This window comes from Eubalaena glacialis, chromosome 10 (assembly GCF_028564815.1).
Source record: "Eubalaena glacialis isolate mEubGla1 chromosome 10, mEubGla1.1.hap2.+ XY, whole genome shotgun sequence".
Classification (NCBI taxonomy): domain Eukaryota; kingdom Metazoa; phylum Chordata; class Mammalia; order Artiodactyla; family Balaenidae; genus Eubalaena; species Eubalaena glacialis.
The window spans coordinates 114,672,887-114,688,103 of NC_083725.1; the positions used below are offsets into that span (position 1 = coordinate 114,672,887).

The 15,217-nt window shown below is 46.2% G+C and overlaps 1 protein-coding gene across 1 annotated transcript; it reads right to left on the minus strand.

Annotated features, from left to right (window-relative positions):
- Positions 1-6,482: 6,482 nt before the first annotated feature.
- Positions 6,483-11,525, minus strand: LOC133099967 (S-phase kinase-associated protein 1-like). The gene is made up of 2 exons (XM_061203790.1): positions 11,521-11,525; positions 6,483-7,029 (listed from the first exon to the last, which is right to left on the minus strand). Exons 1-2 carry the CDS (start codon positions 11,523-11,525, stop codon positions 6,483-6,485), a joined length of 552 nt encoding a protein of 183 aa, XP_061059773.1.
- Between the last annotated feature and the right edge of the window lie 3,692 nt (positions 11,526-15,217).

The following is a 15,217-nucleotide window of genomic DNA, read 5'->3' on the forward strand; positions in this document are numbered from 1 at the left end:
CTCTCTCAAGGTCTCCTACGATTTCTAATAGTTTTTGTTTATATTTAGTTGCTATGCTGTTTTCTTTCATTTTTGGCCACGATGTGTGGCTTGCTTCCAGGGATATTAGTTCCCCGGCCAGGGATGGAACCCAGGCCACAGCAGTGAAAACACCAAGTCCTAACCACTGGACTGCCGGGAAATTCCCTATGTTGTTTTCTGACACAGGTTTACAATGATTTCATTGTCTTCATAAATGGTAACTTTTATCATTACATAATGTCCCTTTTTTTCTAGTTAATGTTTTTAACCTAAATCCCACCTTCTCTCATATTAATAGCACCATTTGTTTTTGCTTTCTGTTTCCATCTGCTTGGATTTATCGTACGCATCTTATTTGGGGTTTTCTGTGGTCTTACTTTCCCCCTCCTCCTCTTTCTTCCCTTCTTTTGGATTAATTTTTGCCTTCCCCCTTTTTCTCATTATTTGTTTGTTCTTTTTGTGGTAACCCTAGACTTTTCACATGTATTCTTATAACAGAATCTAAATTTAATAATCATCCCACTCTCCTGACTAATAAAGGACCTCAGAATGCTTTAATTCCTAACATAACCCATCCAACTTATGCACTATTATTGTCTGGTCTATCAACCTCTAAAATTAGACATTATTATTATTGTTTCATAGTCAATATTTGGATTTGCCCACATAATTACCAATTTCTTTGCTCATCATTCCTTCTTATTTGTTAATGCTAAAGATAATTTTAATTTTGAAATGATTTTGTGCTTATAGAAAATTATGAGAATAGTACAAATAGCTTTTCCCCCCGCTGAACCATTCAAGGGTACATTGCCAATCTGATGCCCCATGATCTCAGATAGTTTATAATGTATTACCTGCAAAAAAGGACATTCTCCGGCATAACCACAAGGCACCATCAGAATCAGGATGTTAAAACTCACATGTTATTGCCATCTAATCAACAGAACCCCCCTTTCAAGCTTTGGCCATTTCCCAGTAATCTCCTTTACAGCCATAGGATCCAGTCCAGGATCACAAATACAACTAAATACAACAAAATAAGTTGTATTTAGTTGTCTGGTCTGTTAAGTCTCCTTCAATCTGTGACAGTTTCTCAGTCTTTCCTTGATGTCCATAACCTTGACCCTTTCCAAGAGTAGAGGTCAGCTATTTTGTAGAATGTCCCTCCAGTCGGGTTTGTTTAATGTTTCCTTTTGATTAGACTCAGGTTATACATTTTTGGCTGGAATATCACAGACCTTGTGTTATGTTTTCCTCTTTGTATCTGATCAGAGAGAACACAACTTGAATTTGTCCCATGACTGGTGATGTGACATTGTGACTTTGATCACTTGACTAACGTGGTATCTGCCAGGCGTCTCCACTGTAGAGGTACTCATTTTCCCCTTTGTTAATTATGTGCTTTGTGGGGAAGAACTCTGAGGCTCTGTAAGTATCCCTGCCTCTTCAAAGTTTTACCCACCAGTTTTAGCATCTATTGATACTTCTAGGTTAAATGATTAATAACTATGATGGTTGTCAAACGATAATTTTTCTAATCCCATCATTCCTTCTACATTTATTAGTTGGCTTTATTTATTTATTTATTTATTTATTTGGCTGTACTGGGTCTTAGTTGCGGCATGCATGTGGTATCTAGATCCCCGACCAGGGATCAAATCTGGGCCCCCTGCCCTGGGAGCGTGAAGTCTTAGCCACTGGACCACCAGGGAATTCCCATGAGTTGGCATTTTTTCTCCTCATTTATTTATTCATTCATTTTTAGCTGTATGTTTTTCTGTTTCATTCCATAGGTTCTAAACTGTTATTTTCATTATTTATTTTGATGTTCAGTTATCTCAGAGCCAGCGGGAACCCCTCAGAGCTGGCTCCCCTGTCCTTTTGATTTATCCCCATCAACTTCTGAGCACATCCTTATTTTCTGGCATAAAAGATGTTATAGGCTCATCTTGTACTTTTCATGCTTCTGTCTTGAAATTGGCCATTTCCCCAAGAAGCCCTGGTTCCTGTTAGGGGAGAAACTGAGCTCTGCGCGCTGGGCAGGCTGATCGCTATTGCTTCCAGGCCCTGTAGGTGGATAAAGCTAGGCAAGATATGCATGTATACACACATTTATATCTACACCCATTTCTGTATCTATCCATAAGTATTGAAAACCATGATTTCACCTCTCCAATGATAACCTAACACACACGGTTCCTGCCAGTTTTCTCCCTTTCAGTATTTGTAACCCCTTGTCTGACAGTGAGAAACCAGGCTTCCATTCTTCTCCATATTTTGCTTAGTTGATCAATCTCTTCTCAGTAACCAATCTACAACGGTGTTGCCACATGCCGCCCAGAGGCTGGCACTGTGGCCCTGGCAGCGACACATGCTGACGGACACAGGTGTGCTGTATTGGTGATGCAAGTATCAAAAGCGCTGTTACTGTCGCTGCTGACATGGGCTCCCAAACTGGTGACCAACTCTCAGTAAAATCGGAACTCGACAAAGTACAATTTCCCAGCATTTCACATAAGAGTTGCACTCCTGAAAAATCAAGTGTTTAGTAAAAAACCCCAAAAAACCATATAAAATGATGCTGGGTTTTAGGTGCTAAATAATTATAAGCAGGGTCTTGTAATAAAAATTAATTTTGAAATTATAATTCTGTAACATTTAAAAACCACGGTACATTTATAATGATTTTGAATGATTGAAAATCCAATCCAGGGACATTTGGAAGTCTTGCAGGATGGGGTGGAGGAGATTCTTGCCCATCTCAGAACCCCACCCAGTCACTGTGACAGATACAAAGTGCCTCCCTGAGCTCCCTGCCCCCCATGTTTCCGGTTCTGCCCATCGAGAACTGGGTTTAGAGCACGAGCTGGGCCGGCACTGTGAGGGGTACCAGCTTTTCCGACTGCCTGCGGGTTTTGCCACCTCTGTGGGGCTTTTATAAGGCTGTGGTTTGTTTTGTGGAGCAAAGTGGGTCATGGTCTTGGAAAGAACAGTGCTCGTTGGGCTTCTCTTCAAACAGGCACTTGGGATGGCTTTGGCAGGTCTGGCGACGCGGGAACCTCAGCCTCTGTGTTACCAAGCCCAAGCTTGTACTTCTCCCGCACGATAGGCCAATAAATTGAGAGACGAGTTGCTGGGGCAAGGAATAGGGACTTTATTCGGAAAGCCAGCAGACCGAGAAGATGGTGGACTACTGTCCCAAAGAACCATCTTCCCCGAGTTAGAATTCAGGCTCCTTTTATACTAAAAGGGACAGGGGTAAAGTCCTGGTTCCAGCCAGACTCCAAAGAGGATGTGTTAATTTCTTCCTGCCTGCAGCCACTCACAGGTGGGCCTGGTCAGGATGTTTCCTATGAACTAAACAAAGGTATTTTAGCTTAACACTGGTTACCTGGGAGGCAGGGATCTCAGAGATGGGCCATTATGTATAATTTAAGATTATAGGCAACATCCCTTTAGTGATAAACTTGTAATAGAGTACACAGTTTCTTCCCTATTACCCCAACTCACTAGAGAAGGATGTGGAACAGAGAAAGGCTGGGAAGGGCCTGATTAAAGGCAGGAAGAGGCACTTCCTCACCTTCCCCAGTGAGAGAAGATGCCCATGACCATTCATTCATAAAACACCTCCAGAGCTGTGCCTGCCGTGGCCCAGAGTGTGCGGTGGGCCAGATGTTGGAGTCCTGCCCCCTAGAGTGGGCAGCCTGGCTATGTGTGGGGTGTGGAGACAGACAATAAACAAGAAAACAAGTAAACATATGCATATCAACCATCATGGTGATACTGGAAAAGCTTTATCAAAAGTCCACGTTCTTGTTCAACTTGTTCAAAAAGAATTTGTGTGAGAAACACAAAGGGAAAAAAAAACACACTAAGGCTGAGGAGCAAAGAGAACAAAGAAGCAGTTCATTGAGGCAAAAGGACACACTCAGAGAAGACTGTGGGCATCCTCAGGGGTGAGGGGCACCCTGCAGGCATTATCATCTTATTTTTAGCCCTTTGAACAGGTTGGGGTCTTTTTGATTAGGGGTGGAATATTCATTGTGGGGAGGGTTGAGGTGGGGCCTAGATTGCACCAGGTTGCATCAGCCCCAGGTCTTGCACATCTGTCTCCTGTAGCCACCTTACTTGTGCTTTAAGAGCTGTTTTCCCTTACTAGTTGAGTGCCACACGTGGAAGGTCGCACAGGGTCATCAGCAACCTGTGCATTTCTCTTCTGCATGCTCCACGGTTTTCACGTCAGAGTTTCTTGTTCAGATGCTATAAAGTTTCTGTCTTAGATGCCATTTCTCCACATGTCATGGCCTTATGAAGTGCAAAACAAGGATGTGGCTCTGCCTTCTGCCTAATGCCTATACAGGAAGAGACTGTCCTTGGGCTCAGCCCTGTCTTTCCTGCCTCAACGCGAAAGAACAAGTGTGGGCCCTGAGAGGATAAAACAGAAGGATTCAGGGGCCACTTAGAGCTGAGGAGGGAAGGATGGGGAGGTGCCTGCAATGAAGGTCTATTCTCTCCTCAGGGTTATTTCTCAGGGGTGGGCAGGGCCAAAGGCGTTGAGGGGCCCAAGCCGCCCTTGTCCCTGAGGCTGCGGGTCTCCTGCCAACACTGGCAGTGATGTAATATTCAGTGGGAACCTAAAGGTACTAAAAGTCTTTGCACAAAGAGGAAAGCGTTGGGAGTATAGTGGGAATAGGGTGGGGATCTGGGCTGGAGAGGCTCAGAACGCAGAGGATGGGAAGTGCAGGTTGGTTAATAAGCAAAGGTATTTTGAAATTCCAGCAAAATACAGCATTCTTGGAGAGAAATCCCCTTAGGTTCTCCCCTTTGGTGACAAACCATTATGGAGATGCACCAGAGAAGACAGGAACAATTTAAACAACTTCCCAACTTTTTTTTTTTAAATTTATTTTTGGCTGCGTTGGGTCTTTGTTGCTGCGCGCGGGCTTTCTCTAGTTGCGGCGAGCGGGGGCTACTCTTGGTTGCGGTGCGCAGGCTTCTCATTGCGGTGGCTTCTCTTGCTGCAGAGCACGGGCTCTAAGTGCGCGGGCTTCAGAGTTGTGGCACACGGGCTCAGTAGTTGTGGCGCACGGGCTTAGTTGCTCCACAGCATGTGGGATCTTCCCAGCCCAGGGTTCAAACCTGTATCCCCTGCGTTGGCAGGTGGATTCTTAACCACTGTGCCACCAGGGAAGCCCCAACTTCCCAACTTTTAACTTAGACCCAAATTCAGTGACCTCATTCAAATATAGGCCAAATCCCATCAAATCTGACCTCCCTCCCCCCTCCCCTACCACCCCACCACCGTCCCCCCCCCCCCCCAGCAGTCAAGGGATAAATCACAAAATGGTGCGGGGCAGGGAGCAGCCTCTGATTGGTGGACTCGGGTCATGTGGTCCTTGACGGCTGATCCCATAGACTGAGGATCCAAAAGGGCACCCAGAGCCTGCCTGTGGGTTGGGGAAGGGAAGCAGGATCCCGAGGAACCAAGAAGGCTGCACCACATTGTCTTTTTTTTTTTTTTTTAATTTAACTTTTAATATTAAGTGAAGAGAAACATTTAAATACACAAAAAGCAAACCATTTACTACCTACTATGTAACTTACTTTTTATTGAAAGTATCTTGCATTCGTGACTGATGCTTTCTGGGTAACGCCATACATTTTAACATTAAAGGTTAAGGTACTTTTTACATGCAAGTAGTGTTTATGGTCTTCCCCACATAGGATTACTGATTATAAAAAGATGACACACCACATGGGTTAAGTGTCTCTTTTAATAGAAAAGCCAGCAAACTGTCTAATTCTGTTTCCTCCCAAACCACAAACTGAGTAGTAAATGAGCCTCTAGCCAACATATTCAAAGCTGAGAGGATTAAAAATGCAAAAACAAGTCCTCAGATCCAATTAAGGGAGCCCTGCTACATACAGGCTAATCAATACCAGTGGAGTCCAGGAAGCTGGAAGACATTCTGATAACCCCACTCTGATAACATTTACCTCAATTAGCCTTTCTCCAGTTTCCAACTCATGAATAAAGATAATACGTTGTTGATTCTATTTCAGAAAAATTTTTGCAAGTTGTTTTATTTACAATGCCAACTTTTAAAAGTCACTAAACTAAACTGGACAATAAACTAGGCATAAATTGCTTTACAAAAAGAGGGAAAGCCCAAAATGCCACTTTCTATAGAGAACCCACAGTTCAATTTTATTCAGAGCAAAGAAAAAAGAACTTTTGATCATACTAGAAGAAACTGAGCCATAAGTTTGGAATCTGTCCTGAAACTACACATGCAATGAGGACAACATTCTGCTAATACAACTGATTTGCTGCTGCATTTGTGGACTGTTTTTCTAATATTAACAATTATAAACAAAGCAGTGCAACTTATAAACAAAGCAGTGCAACCAGTATTTGGAACAATCCTTAACAATGTTACAGCATCAGACACAAAGTTTCACTTCTCCTCACACCACTGGTTCTCTTTGCGTACCTGGGCTTCCTCTTCTTCAGTAAAATCATTTCTGATATTGAATGTCTTTCGAATCTCCTCAGGAGTTTTCCCCTTGATCATATTGGCAACAGTCTTGCAGGTAACATCAAGCAAACCTTTGATGTCTAAGTAGTTTGCTGCCAGTATAAGCTCAAAAAGTGCTCCTTGGTCAACTTTCAGGAATTCTTGATCCCAAACAGGGATGTCATCTGTTCGCTTTTCTTTGTTCTCATCATCCTCAGGAGGAGGAGGATCATCCTTGTGGTGGGTGCACCACTGAATGACCTTTTTTAATATTGCTGCATTAACATTTGGCAAGGGGACTGCATCATCATCTCCTTCATCATCCATTCCCAAATCTTCCAACATGGTCTTAATAGTCACAGATTGTTTCGCAATTTCAACATCAACTTCAAATATCTCTCCATCAGAACCCTGCAACTTAATTGAAGGCACGGTGTTAGGATTCAAGGAGATGGCTGGCGAGAGGCTGATGAGAGCAGGACGGTGTCTGCAAAAAGAAAGACAGAAAAGCGGAGAACAAAGCCAACCCACCACATTGTCTTAACGCCTCAAGTGTCCCAGATGGTAGATTCTTGAGCGGGCTAAAGGGAAGATGTCTAAGGACGGTGTAAATTTTGCTCCTTCCTTCCCTACAACTCTAGAGCTTTCTTTATTGTAAAAAAATTTTCCTTTCCAAGCTTTCAAAACTTTTGAAATGTATGATTTTAAAATCAGGTTTTAAAATGCCCATTAAAGAAATTGGAAAATATACAAAAAGGAAAAACGTTAAGTATGCATTTTTTCCCATTTTATCATGTGTTTATAGACTGGAGTATAGACTCTGTAATCGTATCTCCTACCGCTCCCCATGACTTCATCCCTTCCTCCCTGTCTCCTTGCTCTTCATCAGCACCGTCTCCTACCCCGAGACCTCTGCACTGCTCTTCCCTCTGCCACGAATGCATTTCCCAGGCATCTGTGTACCTTCCTCCCTCACCTCTAAGTCTTTGCTCACACACCACCTTTGAGCTGATGCCTGCCTTGACCACCCAACTTAAAATTATGTTCTGACCACCCTAATCCCCATTGCAGCTCTCTGCTTTGTCTTTCTTCTGTAGTGCCCCTCATTCTCAGCATACTAGCTCATTTCTTTATTTATTGTAATTATTGTTTACTGTCTGTCTCCCCCTGCTAGACTGTAAGCTCCAAGAGGGCAGGGATCTTTACTGTTTTCTTCATGGGTGCATCCCCAGCATCTAGAACAGTGCCTGTCACATAGCAGGCGCTTAATAGATTTTTGCTTGATGAATTCATGAAAACTGGCTTATATTTATTGAGTACTTACTCTAAGCCAGGCACTGTGCCAAGTACTTTACATCCTTCCAACACCTCTTGAAGAAAGTCTTAATAAACTCATTTTACAAACAAGCAACCCTAGGCACAGAGAGGGTAAGCAACTTGCCTGAGAACGCACAGCTAGTAAATGGCAGTGCCAGGGCAATTCATCCCTGCCCTGGCTGGTGCGTGTGTGTGTGTGTGTGTGTGTGTGTGTGTGTGTGTATGGGAGAGAGAGAGAGAGAGAGAGAGAGGGCACAGTACCAGAGGAGCCCAAACAGACCATCCTGGCTGATTTGAGAGGAGAGTGATGGCTTTCCTCAGGCAGTGACATGATTTGTGTAGAGAATGTGGAGGGGAGGGGACAAGAGAGAACTCAGGAAGAGCAGCTAGGAGGCTGCTGCACTTGTTTAGCTGAGAGGTGATGGTTCCCTGCATTAGGGGGTGGCCAGGGAGATGGGGAGAAGTGGTAGAGGTGGACCACAGGAGTTGGTAACAGACTGAATGAAGGGTGTTTAGATCAGGTTCTCGCAGATCGTGAGATGGGCTCACGTGCAAAAGACTGACTGAGGAAGCGCTACCAGGAGAAGCTAGAGGGAGAGTGGGGAAAGCAGGATAAGGAAGATGAAGCCAACAGAGGTGCAATCACAGGGATATTCAGTTAAAAGTGGCTCCAGGAGCTGGAGAAAATGGCAGACCCAGCCCAGGAAGGAAGCCCGCAGTGGCTGGGGGAGGGGCACACAACCAGGAAAGAGGGTCTGAGGGGATCAGGTGAGCAAGGACAGCGTTTGCTGCAAGGGGGGAGAGGAAAAGGTGACTCGAGGGTGGCACCCAGGTTACCTGCATCCAGGTGATGCTGCTACCGTTACTGAGATGGAGGAAGACCCGGGGAGGATGGAGGAAGACCCGGGGAGGATGGAAGACGGGACCTGTTAAGTTTGAGTGGCCCATTATACAGCCCAGTGCCAATGTCAAGTAGACAGTTGGTGTGAGTTTGGCGCCTGGGTTGGAGATACACATCTGGGAGCCATCAGGGCATGGCTGGTGTCTGAAACCATGGGACCATCCGGAGGTGACTGGTCAGATAAATGACAGTGCATCTTTTACTTAAGGACCCCACTTACCTCTCCGCCCTCCCCCTCGTTCTGGTCTGGCCACACCCCTTCTCCCAGAATGCTCCACACTCCATCCTGCCACAGGGCATTGGCATATGCTGCTCCTTCTGCTGGGATCCTCTTGCCTGCCCCCCTCACTTACTTGATTTCTACTCATGCTGAAACCCTTGGCTCCGGCATGGCTTCCTTGGGGGGCTGTCTCTGACCTCTGCGGCCACATCAAAGCTCGCTGTATACCCTGTCCTGTGAAATTGTACCCTCTTTGGGAACAGCGGCCACAGTTGTCAGTTTACACCTGTTTATGTGATTTGGTGGGTTTTGTCCACCATTGGCCCCTCCGCCCTTTTCCTCTGTGCCTGATGGGGAAACGAGATCCCACAGCCCCGCTCTCACGGTGCTGTTCCTGTCACAGAAGCTTGTGCATTGGTCCCCAAAGCTCGCCAGTGAAGCCCAGGGGCCTTAGCCAGGGATTGGGCCCCATGCTTCCAGCCTGCCATTTGTCCAGCTTCATCCCTCGCTGAGATGTTCTCCGCCCTGAGCAGGCTGCATGCCTTTCTGCTCAGATGCTGTGTGACCCAGTTAGCCGGCCTCCCTGTCTGCATTGCTGAGTGCTGGCGCCAGCATCCATCTTAGGAGCCCTTCCAAGTGCCTCCCCCTCGCCGGTCTCCACAGCCCTCCCACCTGGAAGTACCGCATTTCTCCTCTGTATTCGCTCTGTGCTCTATGTACAGGCTCCACAAGCCCTTAGCACATCCAGCCCTTCTGGAACACTTCTTGGCAGATCTACCCTGTGTCCTTTGTCTTCTGAGGGCAGCTGGCAGGCCTGATCCAGCTCACTCTCCCCTGGAACAGAGCCCAGCTCTGACACGCACTGGCAGGGGTGGGAGGAATGGACTTAAGCTTTAGTGTGTGCACGTCCCTGGAGCTCAAAATGTGACAGCATGTCCTTACCTGGTGTCCAGAAGATCCCCTTGTTGAGGAAAAGAGAGAAAATCTCAGCCAGGATCCTGGATCAGATGGGTCACCCTGACCTTTAGGAATAAGCCCTGCAAATCACTGTGTTGTTATTTTGTTTTGTTTTATCGAGCGTAGTCTGAAAATTTTAGTAATCTGAGAAAATATCCCAGCTACGTGTAAAAGAGTCGGCTGAGAATAACTGAAAGAATCATATACATTAATGTATGTAAAAGAGGTCTTTTGACATTGTGGGGTTTTTTTAATTGGGTAAAATATACATAACATTAAATTTACTATTTTAACCATTCAGTGGCATTAAATACATTCATATAGTGGTGCAACCGTCACCACCATCCACCTCCAGAACTTTCTCATCTTCCCCAACAGAAACTCTGTACCCGTTAAACAATGGCTCCCCATTCTCCTCTTCCCCAGCCCCTGATAACCACCATTCTACTTCCTGTTTCTATGAATTTGACTCTAGGGACCTCATATGAGTGGAATCATACAGTATTTGTCCTTTTGTGACTGGCTTATCACTTGGCATAATGCCTTCAAGGTCCATCAATGTTGTAGCATGTGTCAGCATTTCCTTCTTTTTTAAGGCTGAATGAGAGTCCATTTTATGTTTACACCACTGTATTGGCTATCTTTTCATATCTTCTGTATTCTTGATACTCTGGCATTGGGGGCCTTGATCCTGGAGAGTTTGCCTCTCCCAGGGCTTACTGATTCCTGGAGACAGCAGACGACTCCCTTGTGAGTGCACCTTTGATGTACAAACCACCAAGCCAGGGCCCACACGCCCAACCATCCCCTTTATCAAACTCTCTCCCTGCCCTAAATCACCCCAGGGCCAGGTGCTGGATAACTTGGGACCGCCTCTATAGCCCAGATCCTGCTGAAATTATTCAAACTATCCAACCCTAGGCTTACTCAAGGTAACTACCTTCCTCTCCCATTCTCTCCCACAAAAACCCCAATGAAGGCTCGGGGCCACGCTCTTCCTTTTCTTCTCTCTTCTGCCTTCCGACTGACCGTGGTGCTCCCCTGAGTGGCCCTGTCTGGAGTTTCATGCCTCCTGTTTCTAGGGATCTGTGAGTATAAATTTCTTCCTTCATGACAATCATTTCTGAGTCTGTGTGTCTTACCATACCTGATTAAAACAAATCCTGGGTATGTTTTAACAAAATCACATTTTATTTATCCTTCCATCCACCAGTGGACATTTGGGGACATTTGGGTTGTTTCTGCCTTCTGGCTGTTGTCATTTTTTTAATGAAATATTTCAAGCATGCAAAAAGAAATAGCAAGAATAAGATAATGAACATCCATGGACAGCCACCTAACTAAAGACACCCCACGCTGCCACACGACGTGTGTCCCTACCTGCCCTCTCTCTCCTTATGGATGGTTCTCTCTCCTCCATTAGTATTATCCATCCCAGCAGGGATGCAACTTCTCCTCCATAGGAAAGTCCTCATAAACAGTATATGGTATTGTCTTGTACATTTTTGAATTTTGTAGAAACGGTGTATACGATACCTGCAGCAATGCGTTTTTTCCATTCAGCGCGATGTGTCTGAGATTACCCCATGTTGACGGATGCTGCTCTAGTTTGTTCATTTTACCTGGCCGTTCAGTATTCCATTGTTTGAATTTACCTTAACTTCCTTATCATTCTCCTATTGATGGGCATTCCGGATATTTCCAAGTTTTTCACTAAAACGTGAACATCCGTGTGTGTGTGTGTGTGTGTCCATCTTGAGGGGACAGACCCAGGTGGGGAACTGGAAGACAGGGCTATGTGCGTCTTCATTTTATCAGGTCTGGCTAAACTGTTCTCCAAACCGAGGTAGCAGTTTGCACCTTGAGCAGCAAATATAAAGGTTCCTATTGAGACAGAGAAGCTGACTCCCAGCCCTCAAATTCACACCCAAACCAGACACCCCCTTGACCACGGCTGCCCTCTCAGAAGTGAGAATTCTCTGTGGCTGGTCTTGGTGTTAGTGGGAGAGTGGTTTCCCGGAGCTTATTTCAGCCATGGAGGCATCTCTTGGTCGGGATGTTTCTGGAGGAAACCCCTTGTTTCAGCTGCAGGAGGCCTCCATTGTGTATAAAGGCAGCAGAGGGAGCCTGTCTGACAGCAACTGTTCCTGCCTGTGAGAGCGTCCTCAGGGCCAGCACGGTGCCCTGGCTGTCCCATCCAGGGATGTGCGTGCCAGCCCCTACGTGCCCCTGCGAGTGAGCCTGGCTCCGACGTGGGGCTTGGTGTCCCGCTCATCCCAGGTGAGAATGGCTCTGTCAATTTTCTGGCAGTTGGCGTGGCAGATTTACAGGCATCAAACAAAAACCTATTCTCTTAGTAATACGTTTGTTGTGAAGTGTCTATGTGCTTGTGTGTTCTTACAAGGCAAAGTGTTTCAGCAAAGAGGAGGCAAGTTCCTTGGAAATTAGGATATTCAAAGTAACTACTCAGGGCTTCCCTTGGTGGCACAGTGGTTAAGAATCCGCCTGCCAATGCAGGGAACTTGGGTTCGAGCCCTGGTCCGGGAAGAGCCCACATGTCGCGGAGCAACTAAGCCCATGCGCCACAACTACTGAGCCCACATGCCACAACTACTGAAGCCTGCGCGCCTAGAGCCCGTGCTCCGCAACAAGAGAAGCCACCGCAATGAGAAGCCCGTGCACCGCAACAGAGTAGCCACCACTCACCGCAACTCGAGAGCCCGTGCGCAGCAATGAAGACCCAACGCAGCCAAAAATAGATAAATAAAAATAAATAAATTCAAAGCAACTACTCAAATCAGGCCCGTTGATATTGCTTTAAGAACTCTGTTTTGCCCATAAAATCATGACTCTGCTGTTTGTGCCATTCTGTTGACATTTTTTCCAATTTTCCGATAGCAGCCTCTTCCACTTTCCCTTCTGTAATTCAAAATTGTAATCATTAAGTCATCGGAAAATTGTTTTTGTAATATTCTAAAGTGAAATACTTGCAAATATGTACTTTTCAGAACGAGTGTAAATTTTAACTTCAGGACTAAAGTAACATTTTTTTTTTTTTTTTAAACTTTGGGTTTATTTATTTATTTATTTATTTATGGCTGTGTTGGGTCTTCGCCTCTGTGCGAGGGCTTTCTCTAGTTGCGGCAAGCGGGGGCCACTCATCATCGCGGTGGGCGGGCCTCTCACAATCGCGGCCTCTCTTGTTGCGGAGCACAGGCTCCAGACGCGCAGGCTCAGTAATTGTGGCTCACGGGCCTAGTTGCTCCGCAGCATATGGGATCTTCCCAGACCAGGGCTCGAACCCATGTCCCCTGCATTAGCAGGCAGATTCTCAACCACTGCGCCACCAGGGAAGCCCCCCAGGATTAAAGTAACATTTTATGTGTAATCTTGTCTGTACCGTAAATCATGAAATGTTTTATTCTCTATTCTTTGAGCAAGTCTCAGTTGCCCTGTGTTTTCACGAGATTGGAATTGCTGGTTACGTGGTTTGATGGGCTCCGAAGATGTTCTTTGGGCTGTATATGCTGGAAGCATCTGCTCGTGGAGCTGGTGCCACCCCATGCCTTCCCAGCTGTGGGCACGAAGGGCGCCCGGGGCTGGTTGGTGCCACAGGTCTGGTAAAACCTGTGATGGGCTCTGGCGCCACCCTTGTTAGGGGTCTCAGCCCCTTGCAGAGTTCTCTCAATGTGCATCACCCCCCAATATTCCTGGATAGCCCACTGTGCTTATGTCCAGGCAGCTACCAGCTGGCTTCTGCTGGGCGCCAACACCAGTCAGCACACCAGCGCCTGCCTCTGCTGGGCCAAGTGGTCCCTTCCCTTGGCCCAGCCTCCTGGCTTCTGCCCTCCCAGTGCTCCAGGTGGCAGGTGGGGGAGAAGGCCCCCCTCCCTGGTCTGCAGAAGGGATTAGGCCCTGCCGTTGAGCCCTCTGTGCCCAGAAGATTTCAAGGACAGCTGTTCCAGGCTTCTCCTCTAGGACCCAGATGTGCCCAGGCTGGGCAGGGGCCCTGGCTGAGCGGTGGACACATGGCCATGATCTTGGGCGCCCCCTGCAGTGCACTCCACTTGTTAATGGGTCAGCCCCTCCTGCCTGCTCTGATTCCCTGTTCCTCGAAGAAACAGACTTCTGGGGCTGCCTCTCCATTTGCCAGAAACGTCTCCATCCCAGCTTGAGCTCACTGTACTTGGAGCGCAGCTTCCTCAAGTCCGGCAATGCATATGGCCTGGTTAACTGTGTTCTTGAATGCTGAGTGTCTCACACCCTTCCTTGGAGCATCATTCTGATGCTGTTTCCCATCAAGTGCAGCTGAGCACAGGGATGGGCCGTGGGGACACCTTTGGAGGGCCCACAGCCGGGGGGGGGGGCGGGGGGGGTAGGAGAAGGTGGCGACATGAGCACTAATGTCTCCAGACTTCCTCTGGCCCTACTTTTTTTTTTGGCTGTGCCTCGCAGTCTGCAGGATCTTAGTTCCCCGACAACCAGGGATTGAACCCGGGCCACCGCAGTGAAAGTGCCAAATCCTAACCACTGGAGCGCCAGGGAATTCCCAAACACCCCACCGCCCCCACCACTTCTTCAACCAGGAGTGAGTGGTGGTACTAGTTCACCTTTAAGGACTCTTTAAGCTCTTTAAAAACTACTTAGGGATGGAATCAAAAGTTTATTTATTTATTTATTATTTTTTAAAACCGCGGTTAAGGGATAGATTCGACAAACATCCGAGACACCTCTCTCTTCCGTGACCTCGTTTGAAATGCTCATCCATTTTCTGCCTTTGTTCTTTGTTAATAAATGCATTTATGGTTCTGATGTTCCCTACAAGTACCCCTTTAGTTGCATCCCACACATTTGGAGAGTGTTCACTGCTATTCAGTTCTGTTTATTTTTAGATTTCCATTATGATTTCTCAATTGACTCAAGAATGATTTAGAGGTATAGGGTTAAAACAATTTTGTTTTCTTTTTTTGGTAGGGAGATAGGCAATGCATTCAAAAGTTTCAAAATCCAAAAAACCTAAAAGTTCTACAAGGAAAACTATCACTTTTTCCCCGTCCCCCCCGCCAGACACCCATAAGCAACTAATATTAGTCATTAACTGAGTTTATGTCTCAGATATAGTTCAAAATGTGTGTAGATGAGCATATAAACATATTATTTGCATTTGTAAATATGCATATATTCCTTTCCCCCTTCTTAGACAAATCCTATGCCTTAGTTCTGAAGTGTGTTTTAGTTTGTCCTTAACAGTTTATATTAGGGATTATTCCACATCAGTAT